The following is a 21,934-nucleotide window of genomic DNA, read 5'->3' on the forward strand; positions in this document are numbered from 1 at the left end:
GAAGATAATTTATGACGATACAATCATGCACTACCATCTCCAGAGAAAATGCCTCTCTGTCCATTGGGTTCTACAACTTCACTGCCCATGAACAGAGAAAATGTGTCTATTGAACGATATACACCTGCCCCAGTTTTCCAATAAAATCTGATTCCCTCATAGTCTAGATTTCAGTGTTCTGTGCGCTTGTGATGATTATGTTATCATGTTTTGAGTGCTGTACCTTTAAGACATGACCATGCGAGAGACTAAAGGTCACGCGAGACTCTAATGAGCGAGGGAGAGAGCGAGTTTGGTGTAAATGGAGGATGGACTAAACAGCCATCTCCTTCATCTCATGTGACAATGGGACCTTTGAACTCTGTGAATGAGGGAGTTCTGTTCATCTCCCAGCATTTAGGGGTATTCAGGCAAGCTCAAAGCCAGGGAAAAACCTGTCATGCAAGCGCCGTTTAGTTTCTTACCTCTTTTCTACTTACTGTTGTGTCTGTTGTGTCATACAGCCTTTCCTAACGCATTGCTCCTTGGTAGAAAAGCAAAGATCATGACATGGTTAAATCCCCACTCTGCTGTCTAAATAAGTAGAATAATTATTCAGAGAATGAATGGGAATTTATTAGTAACTGTTTAAAAGACAAGCTCCTGAGGTCATGTATAACTGACACCAGAATGTGCCTCTCTGATTTGGAAGAGGTTTTAATTAACAATGAAATTAAATCACGAAGCGTTCCCTGCGAAGGGACTTGAAACCTGGAAGATATGACAACCACCCTTGAGGGAATTTGTTGGGTCACCTTGACCTCCAACACAGCTTGCCTTGTGAGCGCAATAGCTGTAAAATAACTGACTGGATTTCCTTCACATTCAGATGAATAAATAGACTTTATATATGCTTGCCCAGATTAGATTAAAGATTAGATTAAAGGATTCTAATATTGATAGAAATGTCAACACGTGTACCTGTAGCAAGCGCTGGGGAGTAACATGCAACATGCCACTGTAATCTGATTACATTTGTAACTGTAATGGATTACATTTTTTGGTGAAAAATTACTTTTAGTTACATTAAAAAAACGACTCTAAATGATATGCTTTTTTTAAAATAGTTTCACCTATGCACCTGTACATGACAGTTTGACGATTAGGGTTTTCAGTTTCCATTGTTTCTGAGGCCCTCTGTGGCTTCCATGTACATATTCTGCACAGGACTAGAACTGCCTCAAGATCATTTCCCAAAGAAAGGGGCCAACTGAGCTGAGGTGTGTGAACTTTCAAGGACTTCCTGTTCAATTGATCCCAACACCGAGCAAATGTAATATTCTCTGTCGCACCACGAAGAAAAGGAGCGAAAGGAACTGCCCTCTGTGGAACAAGTCTGCATTGCAACATTAAAAATAGAGCATGTCAAAAAAAACCCTAAGCTTTCAGGACACTGTCATTCAGTTTGCAAAATAAATCACTGCTTTACGCGTCTGTCTTTCATAGCTGAAGGTTGCACGTACTTCTCCGCTCCAAATAAAGAGTTCTGTATTACCCCTAATACAGGTATAACAAAAGGTCAAAGCCTCTTTTCATAAAGCTTTATGAGTTATTGAAGTGCTGAATACCATTTCTGACAGTGCGTTGCTGTTTTTTAGTATTCTTTTGAGGAAGGTGAAGCTTCTTCCCATCTTGACGTGAGTTTCCAGATTTTGTGATTTATAATAATTGAATGCATCATGTTGTAGGGTGCCTGTTATTTTACAGAAATGATTTTGCGTGGTTTGAGCAGTCAGACAGCTCACCAACTGCAGTCAATGACGTTAAATAACTCATGAGATAACTCTCAACCCCGTATCAATCGCTCTATTCCTTTTAATGCTAAACTTATTTATTGCCCCCCACCCACGGAGACACCAGAAAGGAAAGATGTTATGAGTTGGGTCTGTGTTTGAATGATTTTCCAGTGGAGCTCATTGGACACTACAGCTCACAAAAAGAATTACTGGATTTTTAGTGTTGATTCAAGACAAGTGAATCACTTCTAAACCCTTTTAAAGCACTGTGATTGTACCTAACAAAACAATTATACGAATTTCACTCTTTGTGCTCTACTATTAGCTATATAGGTCTCAAGTGTGCCGTTCTTAAAGAAACAAGCTTACAGATATTTCCTTCTTAAGCTCTCAGTTTGTTTGATTCACTCTCCACGATGTCTGTTTCAGCTTTACTTACTGTTTTTTCTTTCTTTTTTTTTTTTTTTGCCCCCAGCAGTTTTTTTTTCTGGGTCAGACCATGTGACTGCCTCAAAGCCTGCCAGTCAACAGGGGAAGCACTGATTGAAGAAAATGATGCTGACAACTCATAGCAGTACAGAGCTTGGTGGCTTGGCCCCCCATTTTGCTTCGGTGATATATTCCCTGAGCTCATTTCACCCTGTCCGGTTGTGTATTTCAACAGCTCACGTCAAAGCCGGAACCTGTGAGGTCATCGCTGCCCACCGATGCTGCAACAGAAACAAGATCGAGGAGAGATCTCAGACCGTGAAGTGTTCCTGCTTTCCAGGCCAGGTGGCTGGGACAACAAGGGCTGCTCCTTCCTGCGTCGACGGTATGCCACTTTGAAAAAGAGTTCAGGCTTATCGTTTAACCTTTATCCAAGTGGTAGAATTTTGACTACATGTTGAACTGTTTTCAAAGATATCCGCAAGGTTGAAGCTATTTAAAACCGAAACAGCATCTGCTCTGCTTTCAATAAAAGCAGCCAACCCGAGGCTGAATCTGTGTTGTGCATGTTCTAAGCTGCTGATGAAAACAATTTCACTTCAGTGTTAAAGCCTGCAGTCCCAAAGAGACCACAAGTGATTAATTCAGTGTAACCAAGTATTCATTTGCTGATGCAAGTCGTAGCTGTCCTCTCGGGGAAAGAAAAGCTCCTTCTTCGGTTTGCGGATGAAGTTGCTCTTATAGATTGGTTTTACATCCCCTCGAATTTTAGGATTGAGACATAATTAAAAAAAAAAAAAAAACTATGTGAACATAATTTTGATCTTTTTTTTTTAGCATCATGTAATCAAACTACTAAATTATATCGCAAAAGCCTACAATAGTAGTACAGTATTTCATGTTAAATTTCAAAATGTCAAATTTTTGTCAGTTTTTCGTTAAGCAGGTTTAGCAGGTTTCATTCGACTTTATGAAGCAAAATGAGTTCATTTTTCCGTAGCTGTATAGCAAATAGAGTTGTGGAATCATTCCGTCAGATAAAAACGGTTCGAAATCTCAAGCCTTCTGTTTCTTTTCATGTGCAGCCTCAATAGTCATCCAGAAGTGGTGGTGCCAAATGCAGCCATGCCTGGAAGCAGAGGAGTGTAAAGTTTTGCCGGATCAAACTGGGTGGAGCTGCAGTACAGGAAACAAAGTCAAAACAACCAAGGTATGTGTTTCCACACTTCAAACTGCGTTTTCACGGCAACGGGCCTACTCCGTTCTCACGGCAACGACGGGCCTGCTTCATGAAACTTGAAATCTTTTTATGTTATTAACTGACTCTTGGCTGTTTTAAAGAAAAAAAATGTTAAACGCAATTTACATGATACTGGTCATATTAACAGGATTTGCAACCCTGGCAGAGTTGCGTGTCTCTAGCAGAGATGTAAGGTAACTGGGAGCATTTCCAGTGTACACCTTATAAACACCTTATAAACCAAACACAAACAATGACAGAGCCTTCTGTTCTCCAGGCTGAGCCGCTCATGGTGTACCCGCAGTTAGGGGTGTAGTGATTAATTGCGTATCAAATCAAACTCGAGGTATGTATTCCTTGTATTGCGATAGAAGCCCGAAAGCATACACCACTTCTCCATGGGCACGGAGTTTATTAACAGTAGTATTTCTTGCACAGCTTGAAGTTAACAACATTCAACAAGCACAGAAACACATAGCTTCTCAATTCAAAGCCTGAAGCCTGCCTCTCTTACTCGAAGGCCTTTCTCCGTAGGAAATGGGTTAAGAGAGGGTTACCTGATGAAAACACCCCTGTGAGCTCCACCCTCAAACTTTGAATCAAAAGATGCAAAAACACCAGCACTGTTAGGAAATATTTAATCACAAAACCACAACGAGAGGGTGTCTTTCCCGGCACTGGAATTTCATTTCAGTCCTCACCTGTCATTCTGCTCACAGCTTGACACAATAGCCTTTAGCCTTCGGTCACACTGCATGTGAATAGCACATGCTTATAAGCCCTGTGGTCTGTATTATTTGTATTGAAGGAGGTGGAAAGCGGCAGACACAAGAGTAAATAATTCATCCTGTTCCTGTGCTTTCTTGCTCTAAGCCAGAAGCACTATACTGAGCATGACCCCTAATCCAAATCATTCACCCGATACACAAACCATTTCTGCAGAGGAATTCAATTTTATAGTACAGATTTCGGTAACACTTTAGGTATCTGTTATATAACCGCTCTATTAACATGTTATTAATTATGCTAGTAACAATTATAGAATACGATTAGAAATAATAAAGACTGTTATTACACACTTTTGTCATTTTTTTTGTGCTATTTTTTATAATCAGTTGTAACGGATATAGTCTGTCGGCCTGTCTTCGGGTCTGTTTGTCTTTCTATGTCTGTCTTTATATATCTTTCTCCCCAGTTCTATGAGGCTGTTTTGTTTTTGCAATACAGTTATTATCCACTTTTGTTTTTGCTGTTGTTTATAATCGCTTATAACAGATACCTAAACTAAAGTGTTACCCAGATTTCCACGTGGACTTACCCTGATCCTAATGAAATTCAATGTATTACCAGCATCCACAAGTTTAAATATGTTGCTGTGTTATGTCGATATCAGCTTGCCTCCAGAGCAAGCCATTTACTTTAAACGGTCATTAGCTGATCTGAAAGAATTTTTGCATCAGCTAGAACCTATTCGATCCTCTGACTGTGCAATGACAATACCCTGTCCTTTTGCCCAAAGAGAATATATACTAACGACACAGACTTAATGAATTTGAACCCTCTGATTAACAGCTGATTATGCCCCGTGGAGGATGAATAATATCCCCAGCCACGGGGATATAGTGGAGGAGCCCATACTTCAAACAACAAAGGTATGTATTAACCACAGTAAACCAATATATAGCATCTTCAAGGGAAATGCTAACTGGCATTGCACTGTGGATGTCTGCGGCTGTATTCCTGAAACGGAGAGGGCTGCTGCTGTGCAATCCTCATGTGCTGTATTACTGGATTTATATTTTAATTACAAGGTCATTGCCGTTCCACCTCTGTGGTTACAGTCACAACCGCGTTGCTGACCAAACTGTTTCATTAATTTCGTGTGGCACGCAAAGGCTAAGAGGTGTTGGGGGGGGGGGGGGGGGGGGGTTGGTTCTGGAGTTACAGGTACTTTAAGAAGGCTACTTCAGTCTGATTTGGTGCATTGTGACCTAGTGGTTAACTGGGGGTGTAATTTAATACCTTCTGTTTATTTAATTGTTAATTAGACAGGGGAGGCTTTATTATTTCTTAACGACTTTCTCAGAAGTTGCCTGTGCATTTTGAAGATGGGCACCTTCATCAAGCCAGGATGCAAGCCTGCAATTCCCTGGCTGTATGATTCACTCAGCACACTGGTGCAATCTCCCAAGCCTGATAACAGAAAAATTAAATAAATGGAGGAAACACAGGGAAAAAGGTTTTCAACAAGATATGTTTTCCTGTGGATCAATACCTGCCCCTGTGTAATGATACAGAAATGAAAGAATTTTCAAAGGGTTCAGAGTGAAGACTTGCACACTAATCTATTATATTGATTCCTTCTCAAAGAGCCATTAGCATACGTCTGTAAACTCAAATCGACAGTCCAAACTTCAGCTAAACAGCATTAAAGAGGAATGATGGATCAGTAGAGGAATCAAATATTATTTTTATTTTTTTTATTCTATTTAAGAATCAGTAGCTGACACCAAAAAAAAAAAACATAGTTTATAAAATGTGATTTTACGATGGATGCTTTCCATCATGAATGGCAGGTAAATAAATGACATTTGGTCAAAGATTTTTTTTTTTTAATATGGCAATACGATACAGAAGAAAGAAGAACGGAAACATTTGAGGAGACGTTTTTATTTTTAATTTCGGCTAAAATTGTGCAAACAGCCTCCTCTCGTTCGTAAACTTTCTTAAATTCTTTTGTACTTTCAATTCCTGCTTTTCCTCATCGCCTCTCTTTCCCAGACAAAGCACAGCGCTGGGATCTGCTCACACATAGCTCTCAAAGAGTGGGGCTACCCCTTCCCAGCTGATTAATAAATATCGCCACATACCATAATGAATCAGTACACAGATTAAGGCACAGGCAGAAAGGTTTGTCTGCTTGGTTTCTTTCTGATGGAGCGTTTCGAAGTTGTGGAAGATCCTTTCCACTTCACATCTTTTCTTCTCTCCTTGCAGGTCACGCGATAGCCCTACATCTGATCCGACTCACAAAATGAAGGACAGCGTTTTTATACACTGACCAGCTGAAACAGACACATAGGCCTACCTGTTTGGTGGACACCAGCAATTGGAAACTTGCGCAGTGCATTATGCAAAAAAAAAATAAAAATAAAATAATGACCAGATTACCACTGAGGAATTCGCTGGGACAAGAAGAACTCTCGCAAGGGAACACTGGGTACGTGTGAAACGAGGAATTGAACGCTTCAGGACCTGTCTTAAATACTTGCTAGACATGTTGCGCAGCCACCAATGGGCTTTTGAGCACTTTGGGGGGTTGTTGGTTTAATCTGGAGGATTGTTCCTGAAGACGCACTGCAGCTGATTGCTTTGAACATTACAGAGCTGTATTAAACAGCACGGACTGTTCCTATAGGTGTCTGCTATGTGATAATACATTATTTGCCCAAGCGCTTATTTATAGAGTACAGTCGCTCCTTATATTTGACAGGGTCGGAACGTTTTTCAATTAGCGGTTGTAGGCTGTCACACACTTTCTTTTGTTTGTTTGTTTGTTGGCTTTGTAAAATATAACCATGACAGTATTGTCTCGCATGATAGGGGGGGAAGGGAGTGGGGGGGCTGAATTGAAGTCCTTTTTCTGATGCCCAGTTTAATTACATGCCCCGCCCCCCACCCCCCGTATCTCTTTAAGGGCGGTTGTCCACAGGCAGAGAGAGGAACAAAGCAGAAGCAGTGAATCGTTTCTAATCAACAAGTAAAGTGATTGGCTTCATTTAAATACATTTAATTGCATCGTAAAAGCATGGCTTCAAAGCGTACTGCTTGACGTTTTACATGGTGAACAATTTCTATCAAAATAGTGCGACTCCATCATTATGGAGAACTTGCAGTCGCCCACACTGTTTTTCGTTTAATGCTGTATTTCAGTTTCTATTTATTTAATATACTGCTTCACACAGTCCCGCCCCGTCAGACACATCCAGCAAATCAGCGAGCTGTATCAATCTGATTGACAGAAACAATCCTCGCACGATCTCCCCGGGCAGGTGTGTGCTTTAGGTAACCAGTAAGCAAAGTAATTAATTTCAATTAGCACACAAGTTCCCACAATTCCCACTCACTTTACTTGTTCAAAATCCATTTATTTGTGGTTTAGAGATGAGTTAAAAAAACCTGACCTGTCTTAAAGTGTCCAGTCATTAGGAAGCCAGGTGGCAGCTGATCCTTCTTAGTTACAGATGATTGTCAGAAAAACACAATAGCTGCCAATAATGCGATTATCAACAATCATTTTAAAGTGCAGTACATAGCTTTGTGTATTGGTCAGTCATTGCTGGAGAATATTATTACATTTTTTATCCCCTGAAATAGGTACACCCAGCAGCATGCAGTTTATTCAGTAGAGCATGTGGCTTTTCTGGCCAGTGCTGACTTCATTCTGTAGCTGGCATTGTTAAGACAGAAGAGGTTTTTTTAAGGCTTCTTTGTTAAGGTTTTAATATAATTTGCATTCCAACAGAGAAACCCACTTGGTTTGTTTAGACACCTGTCAAAAAGCTGACTTTTAAAAGGCAAGGGTAATGATATTAGCATAATGTCATTTGCAAATGAGCCTGTGCTGCTAATTTACAATTAGACTTCATCTCAGATTTAATTAAAAAGGGAGATGCTGTCCGCCTGGTAAACTCGATGTCAGAAAAGCACTTACTGGGTTTCAATTCAAAAGCATGGACACGCTTTCCTGTTGTGAACAAGGGTTTTACCAATATGCGATTAGGACATTCATTTTAACATCTTTATCTGCCAAACTAAGAGACGTTAAAGAATTCTCACAGGAGACCAATAATCTTGTCAAGATATGTGTTATTAAAATATTTAAAGTTAGAACAAATAACATGTGCAAAATACATTTCTCACCGATGTCTTTACAGTTGTTTCTTTGTTTCTGTTTTTAATCACATCCTAGATGCTTATTTGTAAAACGTTTGAGCTCTGCAAGGTCCATAGCATTATTATGCTGTTTATTAAAGACCATGACTTGTATTTCAATCCCCACAAGGGTTTTATGAGCCATCACCTTCAGCACCTGTGCAATCGTCCCTGTTGATAATTGCTTTGTGATGGACTAGTTGAGTCAATTGGATTTACTAACCAGATGCAATGAGTCTGAAGCTTGTGGGGGAACTGGCAGTGCTCTTTTGTAGAGAAAATATTGAACTGTGTTGGGCTCAAACGTTTTCGTTTCAAGGATGTAACGGAAACAAAACAAGAATTGGAAAACAAATAAGATGGTACGCAGGTGAGAGAATTATTGAACGTTGCACACCCAGTTTATTCTACCTTTAAAATAACTACCCTAAAGCACGGCCCGTCTCTCTGTTCTGAAGCCCTGAGTGTTTGTATGATGTGAACACAGGTATGCAAGTCAATTATTTATAATTCAGATTCAGATGGTCTCTTTGGGGTACATAACCACATCCTGTGATATTGGCTCCAAGCCCAAAAGGAAGTGGTTTAAACAGCTGTTTAAAGTTTGAATCTATAACCCTTTCCCAGTGTGGAGTGCACTCAGTTCTGCTGTGTTATATATTAGTATTAAGTGTAAGTATCGTTAGTTGATACAATCTTCTTCCGGGGATTGTTGGTTGCTGTGCAGTGAACGCTTGCCCACATGCTGAAACAGCTGTTTAACAGAAATCTGGTTTTACGCCCAAAATGAACGGAAATGTAATTCTGGAATACTCCCCTGATCCAGGGATCCAGGGATCCAGACAGAGAGTTTACTGCTCCACACAACTCTTCTACTTGTCCTGTTTTCTTTATTAATATCAAATTAGGAAAAGCGTGTTTTTTGGGGGGTTTTTGGAATGTGCGTGTTTGTGGTGAGCGAGGCATCATAGAAAACCATTATTTCAAATGTTGTATTCCTGGTGCAGTATTTGTCTTTCTTTTGTAAAAATGAAAGAAGCTACATGCTTACAGTGTACTGAGCAGAATTACAGAACAACAACAGCTGCTTTCTGTTTCTTTCAAACTTGGGTTTCTAGCGCTAGTTGTTGCAAATTTAAACATTATGCTAAAAATGTTTTTTAAAATGTAGAACCAGCAGCCCTCATGTTGTAAAATGGATATCTGAAGAAGCTTTACCCAGGCTGCTGTGTTGTCCTGTTCTCAGCTGGTTGATGCAGTGAAGTATGAGGGCTGCCTTTGTGTACTTCCCCTGGTAAACATTGAAATCAACGTGAAACTGCTCCAAATCTCAGACCCAGTATATACCCTGACTGCCCGCAAAAGGAAGAGCTGTATTTGTAAGTACAATTGTAAATAAAATATTTTCTACTTCTTTCAGTTAACGTAACACAATAAAATATTGAGTGGTAAAACATGTGTTGTGCTATTGTGGATTTTTCTCCCCCACCCCGCAGTTTGCTTGCATTAGGTTTTGTGTTCCTCAAGCCACAGGGGAGCTTTGGATGCTTGCTGTGACCTCCTGCTGACGCTGGCTTAGTTCAGAAGGCTCTGTCTGTTTCATGATTACCTCTTCATGCTACGGGTGATGTTAGTGCATCGAAGGGACTGCCTGCAAACAAAGAGGAGCTTGGGAAAGGGGGTGTTTGAACTTGTGTCAGCAACAGCCAGGTGAGTGGCAAACAGAAATGCGGTGAGCCGGCAGTGGCATCTACTTTTAGACAAACTGCACAGCCAACTAGTTCTGGCTTATATTAAAATGCAGCGCATTTAACAGGCAGTGCTGTGTGATGAACCCTAACCCTAACCTTTTTCTGATACAATTGTGTACTTACATATATCATGCGAAAAGATGTACACATTAAGTACATTGTAATTATGCATAACAACATTGTAACTGTGTGTAAATACACAGGTATTTATTATGTAACTACTATGTAAATACATAGTAATTAGGGACACTTCATGTAAAGTGTTATCGAAGAGGATTTGTAGTCTTGCCTATAGAATAGCGGCAAGCCTGTAACAAATGCTTTGTTCTTGCTGAAATAAAAAAATAATAGGAATCACACCACCGCTGGTGTTGCTTTTTGAACAGGAAACGGGAATGCAAAATACAACCCAAAAAGGCTCGAGCAATCACACGTTTTGTTCACAGACAGTCGTGTCACCTAAACACAGATGTGTGCCACTTGAAATCCTGTTTCTCTATGTGAAGGAGCAGCGCACAAGGTATAAGCAGAATTTAACATGTTTTCATTATGGATCCCAATAATAAAGAGTTGCACTTTACAGGATAATCACGATCATTAGACACAATAGTGAAGCCACTGGTTATTAACAGAAATGAAGCAATGAGATCAGTTCCCAGTTTCTGGAAGAGGCAGCGGACATGGTGCAGGTGTGTGTTCATGGAGAATCTTGGTGCTTCTCCAATGCATCTCCAAGTGCCTGCTGTTTTATACAGTTTTTACCCCCTTCGCGTGCAAAGGTCAGTTGCTGGCTTATCTCGGCAACATTTTGACCACCAACTCCTGCTTGCACCAGGTCAGGTGAGGTCAGTTTTATTGACGCTTTCTCGGGCAATAAATCATTCTTTCCCTGCCAGCAGCAGGATACTTTGCACAGCGGACTCAGAATCATAGTTTTGTACTTAGAATCTTTTCATTAACTCTTTGCAGCATCATAGATTGCTAGAACAATCTTGCTGTCTCGAATATGATTGTGAATGAGAAACGTGCCTCTGTAAGTTTATATATCCACAATCAGTACATTGCTGACATTCTATCACCCACTTCTATAGTATTTGAAAAATAGTAAAGTGATTAGCAAATTAGATTGGGGAATTACTTAAGGGTTAACACTGTAATTAGCAGAACATAAAGTTTTTTTTTTTTTTTTAAATCCCCACATGTAATTGCAAAATGATTTATAACTTCAGAGTTGAGGTATATAAAAACATATGTATCTTTTTTCCTTCGCAATTTTTAAATTTCAGACTGAAATGCAACAATTCAAAGGGGGACATCTCTAGCTCCAATTTATCCTACTTCCAGGTCAGTTAATTATTCCATAATACCTAGAAAACCTGATTTGTGCTGTACAACAGAAATAAATTTTCTTACGTTTTCACGATGTAAAAACGCACATGAAATATGCATCAAACTTCAGATGTTTTTTCTTTTGGTTTGTTTTTAATCTCTAAGGAGTTCGAGAACAACGGACTTGGTTTTAAGAAATCCTGCAAGCACAGTCAACGCATTTAATTAAAGGATTAAAAACAAGAAACCGCTGTCAATTTTGCACCCTGATACCTGGCAAACGCAGGACACAATACTAATGTGTTCTTCTACAGCAGTGAAAGGATTAGACAGCCAGGGCTGTTGTTTGTAGTGTGTCTGTAAGTTGGATCTGAGGAAGGTGCATCCAGCTTTATAAATGACTTCACAGGGTTTCAATGAATAGTCTTTTCATGGGATTATTAGTTTTAATATCCTTATCAACATGCACATCCATTCCTGTTCCTAGATGTCATGCAAACTGAGGATAAGTGAGAATAATTGCACAAGAAAGTAATGTGGTGTATTAAGTTAGTTCATTACGAACACGGCTATATAATTTGATGCAACCTTTCAAAGCGTATTCATCAAGTTAACAAACACCTGCCTTGCCTTGTACTTAATATTGGGTTGCACTACAGCTTACCATCATCACAAATTTGGCACAAAGTGGCAAAGACTCCACAAGGTGCTGGAAGGTGTCTTGAAAGATCCATTCAGTCATTAGTGTTTCACACAGTCAGTGCAGTGGATCGTGATGAAGAATCGTTCATCCCAAGCAGGCTCGATTGGATTGAGATGCGGGAATTGTGGTGGCCATGGAAGATGCCTGAAGTCTTCTCAAGCCATTCGTGCACCATGCTGGTGGCCGGGTGCATTATTGACTTGAGAGTAACCATCACCATTCAGGGTAGAGATGCTGCAACGTGGGTGGATTTCATCTGCAACAATGCTTAAGAAAACTATGGCATTCAATCGGCATTCCTGATAATGAAGGGTTCTGATGAAGTGGAAAGGCATTAGTCCCCCGTAAAGCACATGAGGTCATGACGTATCGAGCCTGCAGACGTGTGCAGGAACACGCAACAGAAATGCTACAGAATTCTAGAGATGACGCACGTTTCCATTGCAACAATGCTTTGGCTCACATTGTGGGCTGCCGTCCAATCTGTGTAGTATAGAAATTAGAAATGTATAAAGCAGAAAGATCCTCTTCAGCATAGATTCTTATTTAGATTTCAAATGTATCTTTGTCAAAGGAAACTAAATTACCCCCGAGTATTAAACCATACAATTAAAACCACGGCTGAATGTTGCAGTGACTCCAATCCCAGTTTAATCCTTTGCAGAGGGAAGGGGTTTGTAAAGGAAATAAATGCATTTCTCTTTGCATGAATATTCAGCTATTGACTTTTATAGCAGAAAAATAAATTTGAAGGCACAGAGGAGATACTATTGTTAACTGCGTAATGTAGGGTGAGAGATAACTAGCCTTCAAGATATGATATTTATAGAAAGTGAAAACTTCGCTTTAATTAACACCCAAGCATTTAGTGTTCTCTCGTTACAAAGTTGTTTTCTTTTGCATCTGCCACTTCTCATTGTACACCTGTGCAAAATGAAATTCTCCTCTCTGCCATCTGTTATATTAGCAACTTGCTACATTTATAGCTACAGTTCATGTTCTGAAAAACCTGCTTTACATTTAATGGCATAGCTACCTTAAAGGATTGCTAACCATTTTCTTACCTCTTACCAGCTTTTCGAATGTTACCTTTCCTTAACTTTTACCTTCATTTTTGGATGACTGCTTGCCCAACTGTGATCAAACTAAATCTGGTGGTGTATAAAGGCTGTTTGTCTGCCTGTTTGTAACACTTGAATTTGTATACACAACTAGAGAACCACTCATCCAATTACGATAGAAAAAACAGTTTTATATCCCTGTCTCAAAAACTTTTTGTTGTAAATACTTTGATAAATGAGGCCCTTCTAGGGGCTTGAAGGAATTAGCTATGAAGGCTGAAAGAACTGAATCTATCTATCGAGCATAGATGGTCCACAAAAAAACCTAAATGGATTCCAAAGACTTAAAAGGAGGAGTGCAGGGAAATCTAAGAAGAAATAATGTGTCCGATTTTGTTATAAAGTTGATTTAAAACCCTTACTGGAAATAAAAACAGGCAACTACAGACACAAGCGTTTGAAGACCACAGAAGAACGATTGGAAAGAATCAAAAAAGGCCAGGCAATTTAGTTGACTAAAAAGTAATTACACTAATGACTAATTTAGTATTTTGTCATTGGAAAGATTATTTAGAAACGGTGCACCAGAGACCTAAGATTTTAATTTAAAATTTACGTGCATAAGAAATAAGGAATATATAAAGTAATTTCGCCTGAAAAGCCTGCTAATAAACAGTGAAAGACTTTCATGTCACTTGAGATAACTAAGTCAATTTGCATAATGAAAGAAGATTAATCACAAGGCAATATACCCTGCCATCATTTATTGAAACGGGGCGAGATATTTTGTACACTTACAATGTCTCCCCTGGGAGTCACTTTCGTGCATTACATGAAGCAGGTATTTGAAATTGATTTTTCGTATACATATGAAAATTAACCTTTTTGTGTACATAGAGCATTTTCGTTTGCAGAACTGCATTCTAAAGAGCCACACTTTTTAATATGCACAGGAATTCCTGACCTGCTCCGCAACTGAAAATGTGTGGCAAACGAATTGAAATGTTAAAAAATATATTGCATGTTGGGTGTAAAAATCACATAAGGTTCTAACCAATGTGGTGAGGCATTTAAGACTGTTAGGCCACACTGGCAGAAGTGTTGAATACAAGTCTAGGAAAGTTATACAACGACTATAAGTCTTTACTTAGAGCCCATTTAGAATACTGTGTCGAGTTTCCTTTTTAAAACCTACCATTGACTGCTCATTAGGTAACTTCCACTATCAGTAAGGAGACTGTGTGGTTCAGTGGTTAAAGAAAAGGGCTTGTAGTCAGGAGGTCCCCAGTTCAAATCTCACCTCAGCCACTGACTCATTGTGTGACCCTGAGCAAGTCACTTAACCTCCTTGTGCTCCGTCTTTCGGGTGAGACGTAGTTGTAAGTGACTCTGCAGCTGATGCATAGTTCACACACCCTAGTCTCTGTAAGTCGCCTTGGATAAAAGCGTCTGCTAAATAAACAAATAATAGTAATCAGTGTAGGGACATTTGATCATTATTTTCTGCTGCTTCATTTCAAATTGCTTTCAAGTCTAGTCCTGATGGCAGCTGGAAACAAAGGCTCTGGTTTCTAAATGGCATGTTTCCTAATGTTCTGCAATACCAAAAAAAAAACATTTGGATGCTTGTGCAGTTACTAGGGATGCACTGATAATAGGAATGTTCAATGAATCCCTGTCACACTGGGACTAATGTGGGTATTCCCATACCCATGCATGAAATTGGGATTTTATATACACAGCCAGCTCTGTTCATTAAGGTCCTAGCGGTTATGGCTGTTAAGCTAATTCTAAATAATGAATTAGATGTTAAATGAGCTACAGCCAGGAGAAGAGTGGATCTAACTAAGGGACAAAGAAACAAGCTGTAAACATCGTATTGTAGCGTGTCAGCAGGGTCCTCCTAAGGGCTGACGTGCTTCTCAATGGGTTTGCAAGCCTGGTTGCACAGGAACACATCAACCAGCATGGTAGTGTGCTGACACATTGTTAAATTGTGAGGGTCCTGGACCATTTCTTACAGTGTACAGTAGAGTGAGAAGTTCCCTCTTAACCCAAAGTACTCCCCAAGGTAAAAACTACAGCACGTTATAATACCCTTTTAATTGTGTCCAGCAGTTAATGTAATGATTGTATTTACAAAGTAAACCACTTGTGACACACACACACATATGTGTTGTCAGAACAAATAAACAAAGACATTATTAAAAAAAAACCATCTGCTTATTGTTGAGTGTCACCAAATACATAAATCACAAACTGGCTCAGGAACTACTTAAGCATAAAACAAGTTGTTATTTCTGAATCGTGACATACATTCCATGCACAGGTTGGCATCTGTACAACTGAATTATACTGTGAATACAAGTGAATTATAATGTGAATACAAATGAATTATACTGTGAATACAAGTGAATTATACTGTGAATACAAGTGCATTATAATGTGAATACAAGTGAATTATAATGTGAATACAAATGAATTATAATGTGAATACAAGTGAATTATACTGTGAATACAAGTGAATTATAATGTGAATACAAGTGAATTATAATGTGAATACAAGTGAATTATACTGTGAATACAAGTGAATTATACTGTGAATACAAATGAATTATACTGTGAATACAAGTGAATTATACTGTGAATACAAGTGAATTATAATGTGAATACAAGTGAATTATAATGTGAATACAAGTGAATTATACTGTGAATACAAGTGAATTATACTGTGAATACAAGTGAATTATACTGTGAATACAAGTGAATTATAATGTGAATACAAGTGAATTATAATGTGAATACAAGTGAATTATAATGTGAATACAAGTGAATTATACTGTGAATACAAGTGAATTATAATGTGAATACAAATGAATTATAATGTGAATACAAGTGAATTATAATGTGAATACAAATGAATTATAATGTGAATACAAGTGAATTATAATGTGAATACAAGTGAATTATAATGTGAATACAAGTGAATTATAATGCTGGTGTATGCAGTTTCTTGTTGTACAGCATGGGCAATCCAGAATCAAATTGTTCTGGGTAACTTCCAGGTGGTGCTAACAGCATACATTTCCAGGGGGGTCATTGTGAGTTCAGACACTACACCCCCACCTCTCCCTTCCCAACACCCCCCCATGTTTGCCAGATAATCCACAGCCCTGGCCGGCCGCCCAGCTCCCAGCCACCCATCGCTTGAGTGAGGTGAGTCAGGAATACATTTGGTGGATTGCCTTTGGGAAAAGCTATCGGGGAAAGTCCTGTAGAGATTTGAATAGGTTAATCAAAATCTACAAGCCACAGACAACAAGGTAGACGGATTGTCTTGTCAAGAGCCTGCTTTGGTGGAGGTTATGAGACGAATCTATTGCACTTTGTAGACAGGCCCCTGTGAATATCCCATCCTGATTGATGTCTCCCTGACTAGCTTGGTTAACCTAATTGTCTTCCATGGTGTTACGGCACTGGTGTGCTGGCAAGCATGTTGCAACTTTCAAGATGAGAGAGAAATAAGTGCCTGGGTGTTTTTTTTTTTTCAAATTAATTCTCCCAGTGTTTTCTGGGTGTTACAACAGATCGGTCTAGCTGCACAGCATGTGACACGAATCATGTGACACGAATCATGTGCCACTCCGTGCTTTCATCGCTGTCTTGTCAACACGATATGCTACAGAGCGTTACAGTGTTGATGTTGGTGAGATTAAAACACTCTGGGTCAGAAAGCTGCATGCATGAATCATTTATGTTGCTAGAGTTAGGAACAGGAATTGTCAAGAACGGGTCGAGATAATGTGGAGAAAATAAAAAAAACACTGTAGGACAAATAATCTCTGCAGAATGTCACCGTGCTCTGTGTGAATGCAAATACAAAGTCAGTTGAAATCTGTTCCTAAATCTCCCTATGAATATGTACATCTGTATACACAGGGGATTTCAATGCCAATCAGACACACGCTATTATTAAAGGGCAAGGTTCTACAATATGGGTTTTTTTGCCTGTGAGTGACGGCCAAAAATAAAACATTTACTATGGAAGCTGCTTCCCCTTTAATGACACTGCAGCACCGTAGGGGTATGTTTGCAGAAATAGTCTATCTTTACATTCGTTTTCCTAGGTAGACCCACTTGTGCAATTTTGCTTTTTTTTTTTTTAATGGGAGCATCATCTTCAAACAAATTCAGACTTCACTATAAATAAAATATAGTCCTGCATATTCCAAACATGTTAGATAAGCCCAGGGAGGTATGGTAAGGCATATAATTTTTTTTTTTTTAAAAACATGCTAATTGCATTGTATAATCATGGGGGGAAACTGCAAAATCATTTTCTGGTAAACCTTTCTAAGGGATAAGATGTATTAAAACAATAACAGGTAAAAGATGCAGCTCACATTAAAAAAGGAATGCAAAGTAGGAGAAATCACCATACTGAGAATATGAAGACAAACTATCTGTTCTTTAAATATTCCTACTTAATAAAACTGCTCAATGGCACGTTTATTTACAAACAGCCTGTACATATAAGTGTGCTAGTTTTCTACACTATGCCATACGTTCCTGTGTGTCTGCTGGCTGGTACTAAGACAGCTGAATGTCTATTAAATTAGATGAGCTCAATGTAACTGAACTTGGGTCCCATCAATCACTTAATAAAATATACCATAAACCTTGCACTGTAATAATCTCCCTGTTGCATACAGTATGGTATAGCTATACATCACTGTTGTGAAGCAAATAAATATTTACAGAAAAAAAAACAAGCTTCACACTATATATCTGCATCAAACCTCATATGCATATATAAAATGGAGTTCAGGGATGGATATTAGACTCCTATTGCATAGCCCTTTCCCCCATTCCAGGTTTTACTATGAGTTTGATTAGCCCCAGTGTATACTGTAGGTAACAAGCTCAGGTCTTATTAAACTCACAGTGAAACCAGGAATGGATCAAACTGCTATGCAATGGGAGTCTTATTTCCATCCCTGGGGTTTATATGTTTCTTTTTGCCAGATGGTATTCCTGATACAGTTGAGTTTTTAGCACAATGTAGCATACACTGAATTGTGTCAGCGTTCCTGTGTTTTTAATTATTAAAACTGCATGTCATTAAGGAGCATTATTGCAACCAGTACAATACCTAGGTATGTTTGTTTGTTTAACACTTCTGTGTTTTACAGCTTATTTTAACAGGCTGTTGATGAACTCCTGCTAAAGTCAGCTTTGCTTATTGCTGATATACAAATTATAAATGATGTCATGTCAGCAACTAGACTTCTAATTAGAATTAGAATTCTGCCGAGAGTGTAGATCCCGCACTCAGAATGTCAAGACAGAGCATTCTAAATGCTGAAATCACAACGAGCCCCATATAAACACATTAAATATGTTAAAATCAGCTTTTAATCTGTTTATTTTTTTAATTTAAATTTAACTACTTGTATATGTTTATTAGGCTACCTCTAATCATGTTGAGAGTGAATTTTCTCTTGCACTCTTTGTATGACAGATTGCCACAGCAAAGAGTGCATGAGAAATGCACTCTCAACTTGATTATTATTATTATTTGTTTATTTAGCAGACACCTTTATCCAAGGCGACTTACAGAGACTAGGGTGTGTGAACTATGCATCAGCTGTAGAGTCACTTACAATTACGTCTCACCTGAAAGACAGAGCACAAGGAGGTTAAGTGATTTGCTCAGGGTCACCCAATGAGTCAGTGGCTGAGGTGGGATTTGAACCGGGGACCTCCTGGTTACAAGCCCATTTCTTTAACCACTGGACCACACAGCCTCCTTAAACTGTGCAAACGAGCGCCTTTATTGCCTGCAGGATTCCAGCTCATGAATTTGTCTCCCTGCTTTGCCAGCCGCATGACATTTGTCTAGTTTATCCAAACTTCCCACCCCTTTAGTTTGCGTATGCAGATTTGGTACAAGCTCATTAAAGATACAGCTGTATCTCAGTGTTCCAAACCAAGCAGGCTTTACTGCTCGCTCAAATGGAATCAAAGGTTAATATAATATTAGTAGGGTCAACCTAAATGTGAATAAAGCCAGACGTCTTTAATGCATGTCATCTGAATGGAACATGAATGCATTAGCGCACGCTTCATTGCCTTTCAAGAACGTTTGCCTGCGAGCCTCATTCTTCACCAGGGAGTTGAGATAAAAAGAGATCTATTCAGACTGCCTTGCCATTGTCAAACGAGCAGCACCAAGAACTGTATGTGCTTTTGACGGTGCATGGTGTTATGCAACTGGCTCTGGTCTGGACCCAGTCCATGTGAGTAAGCACTCTGACAGTAAGTAACAGGGATTTCAGGTTCTGTTCATGCTGCTATAAAAAGGTACAGTAAAGGTCACACAGTGTATGAAAAGAAAAGCATTAAAAGGCTTTTGCATATGAGAATGCAAAAGCCTTCAAATAAATAATGTATCTTTGTAAATAGGGGATCACCACATTTTTACAACAAGTGCAGAACTGAAAAAAATGCCCCCTGACCCTTTTTTCATGCACACTGTTTGGTTGACTCTGTGCTATCCCAGATAGGAAAAAAAAATAATCCTGATAGCATCTCAGCCCATTCTAATTGAACAGCAAGCCAAGGGTTAATCACAAAGCTCTAACCATGTGGTCTAAAGGGGAACGTCTTGTTACTGAGTAAACACATGTGCACTTACACTAATTACAATGTGATTATGAATGGTACAATGTCCTTAATGTGTTTTGCATGATATAGCCCTAACCCTATTTATAACTGTAACCCTAACCTAACTCTAAACCTAACCTGAACCCTTTTCTGATACAATTGTGTACTTGCATATAGCGTGCGAAAAGATTTACACATTGAGTACATTATAAATTTGCATAATAACATTGTGAATATGTGTAAGCCCACATGTATTTACTATGTAAATACACAGTAATTAGAGACACTTCATATAAAGTGTTATCATCAATCCTTTACCATGCACTGCAGCTTTAAAACACAATACTGCTGCAGTAACCATACATGTAGAAATAGGATTCACAGAGCTGTCTCCAATTCATTCACTCAAAAGATCCGGCTTAACAAAATGTGTATAATGGAAACAAGTGAAAAGACGAATGATTAATTATGCAGTCACAATGACATGGTTTTCAGAGAGTTGTCACGGCTTTGACAAATTGCTGTGGAATCTAAATGACTGATGTGCCAGTTGAATGATAGAGTTTCAGTCATCCCGTATTCTTAGAGTGATCTTACTGATATGGCCCTGGAACAGGCGTTTGAGAGGCGAAAGGGACAATCATGAAATTATGCAAACATTCATGACAAAACTCAGTTTGAGTGCTGAGCTTTGTCTATCTGACAGCTGTTATTTTAGTGCAAGTCTTGAGCTTTGTCGTTGGATGTTTGATGCACTGGCCTTCACAATTTCATTTTTGTGTTGCTTTCAGCTCTCACAGAGGAGTTGCATCTCATGTAGAAAATAACAGTTGGGTGTTTGCAAACCATGCTCACAGTATTAAACAGCAGCGTGTTTGAAATCTCCTGCTTGTCGTGCAGGTATTACCCTTTTCATGATAACACCTGAAATGCATCTAGTGAATGAAGATTCTCATTACATAAGGCTCCACTTTGTAAAGTACAACCATCCAAATAAGTGATTATTAAATATAATGTGATTAATACTAGGCTAGTCATGAACGGGCAACCTCCCAGTTATAAAACTTCCCATGCAGGGTCCTGAATACAAAATAAATACCGTAATATTCAGAATATAACGCACAGCCTGCTATAAATGACTGCAATCACCATAAAATAGTAATAATGGAATTTGAATTTCTCACACTTTAATGGATCTGTTGGCCACTTTAGAATGTTTTACTATGGCCTGTCATCATACAGACAGTGCAACACCCCCAATCTCCCTGTATTGCTTCTAAGTACATGCACAGCACATTTGAAGCATGTGGCTATACCGTGTCAGTTCGTGGCTTTTCGTTTGAACTGTGCTGAGCGCAGCGAGAGTTTAACAAAGTCATGGAGATACACTGTTCCTTTAACTGCTTTTTAAAAGTAGGGCATCAGAAATAAAAACGCCTGACCATGTTTTAATTAAATCCCTCCACTGCTGAGTTTGCGCCGAGTCCTAGGATCCCGCGGGGTTCCGTCTTTAACAACATACCTGCTATTTCATTCTGAAGGATTTTTTACGCTAAATGGGTACCCCAGGTGAGAACTACAATAGATGTGACGTGCCAGTTCTCCTCAACTGTGCATAGGCTTTGCTTTACAAGATAGACAAGACTACTAATAATATAGGCTACATGCAGTAATATAGGCTATAGGGTATAACATTGGTCTTTAGCTGAATGGTAAGACTTGCATTGCTCTTTAGTTGGTAAGATGTTTGTCTTTGAACCGTATGGTTTGCGCTTCGCATCCAGCCCTTGCCTTTCCTCTCATTTCAACGGGCTGAGATGCCAATTCATTACAATAGGAATTCACAACCTTTTTTTTCCTACATAATCTGATCGTTTTCAGTCCAAAGAGAACTGAGAGTGACTGTGCAGTAGTTCTCATGGTGTGATCTGAGGGTAGGTGTATTGTTCAGTGTGCTTCTTGCTCCTAGGCTGAGGATCTTTTCGAATTTGCCTTTTTGCCCTTTGTAAATGTTACACGAGGCAGTTCCCGATATCTTTCTCCAG

At 39.1% G+C, this 21,934-nt stretch overlaps 1 protein-coding gene across 1 annotated transcript in view; it reads left to right on the top strand.

Annotated features, from left to right (window-relative positions):
- The window catches only part of LOC131702138 (chemokine-like protein TAFA-2), a 36,892-nt gene extending 26,597 nt beyond the window's left edge, over positions 1–10,295 (top strand). Inside the window, exons 3-5 of the mRNA XM_059004213.1 lie at positions 2,440–2,589; positions 3,290–3,414; positions 6,442–10,295. Coding sequence (XP_058860196.1) covers positions 2,440–2,589; positions 3,290–3,414; positions 6,442–6,453 — 287 coding nt within the window. The 3' untranslated portion in view covers positions 6,454–10,295. The remainder of the gene's footprint in view (positions 1–2,439; positions 2,590–3,289; positions 3,415–6,441) is intronic.
- Positions 10,296–21,934: the final 11,639 nt, after the last annotated feature.

Source organism: Acipenser ruthenus, chromosome 29, assembly GCF_902713425.1.
Source record: "Acipenser ruthenus chromosome 29, fAciRut3.2 maternal haplotype, whole genome shotgun sequence".
NCBI classification, from domain to species: domain Eukaryota; kingdom Metazoa; phylum Chordata; class Actinopteri; order Acipenseriformes; family Acipenseridae; genus Acipenser; species Acipenser ruthenus.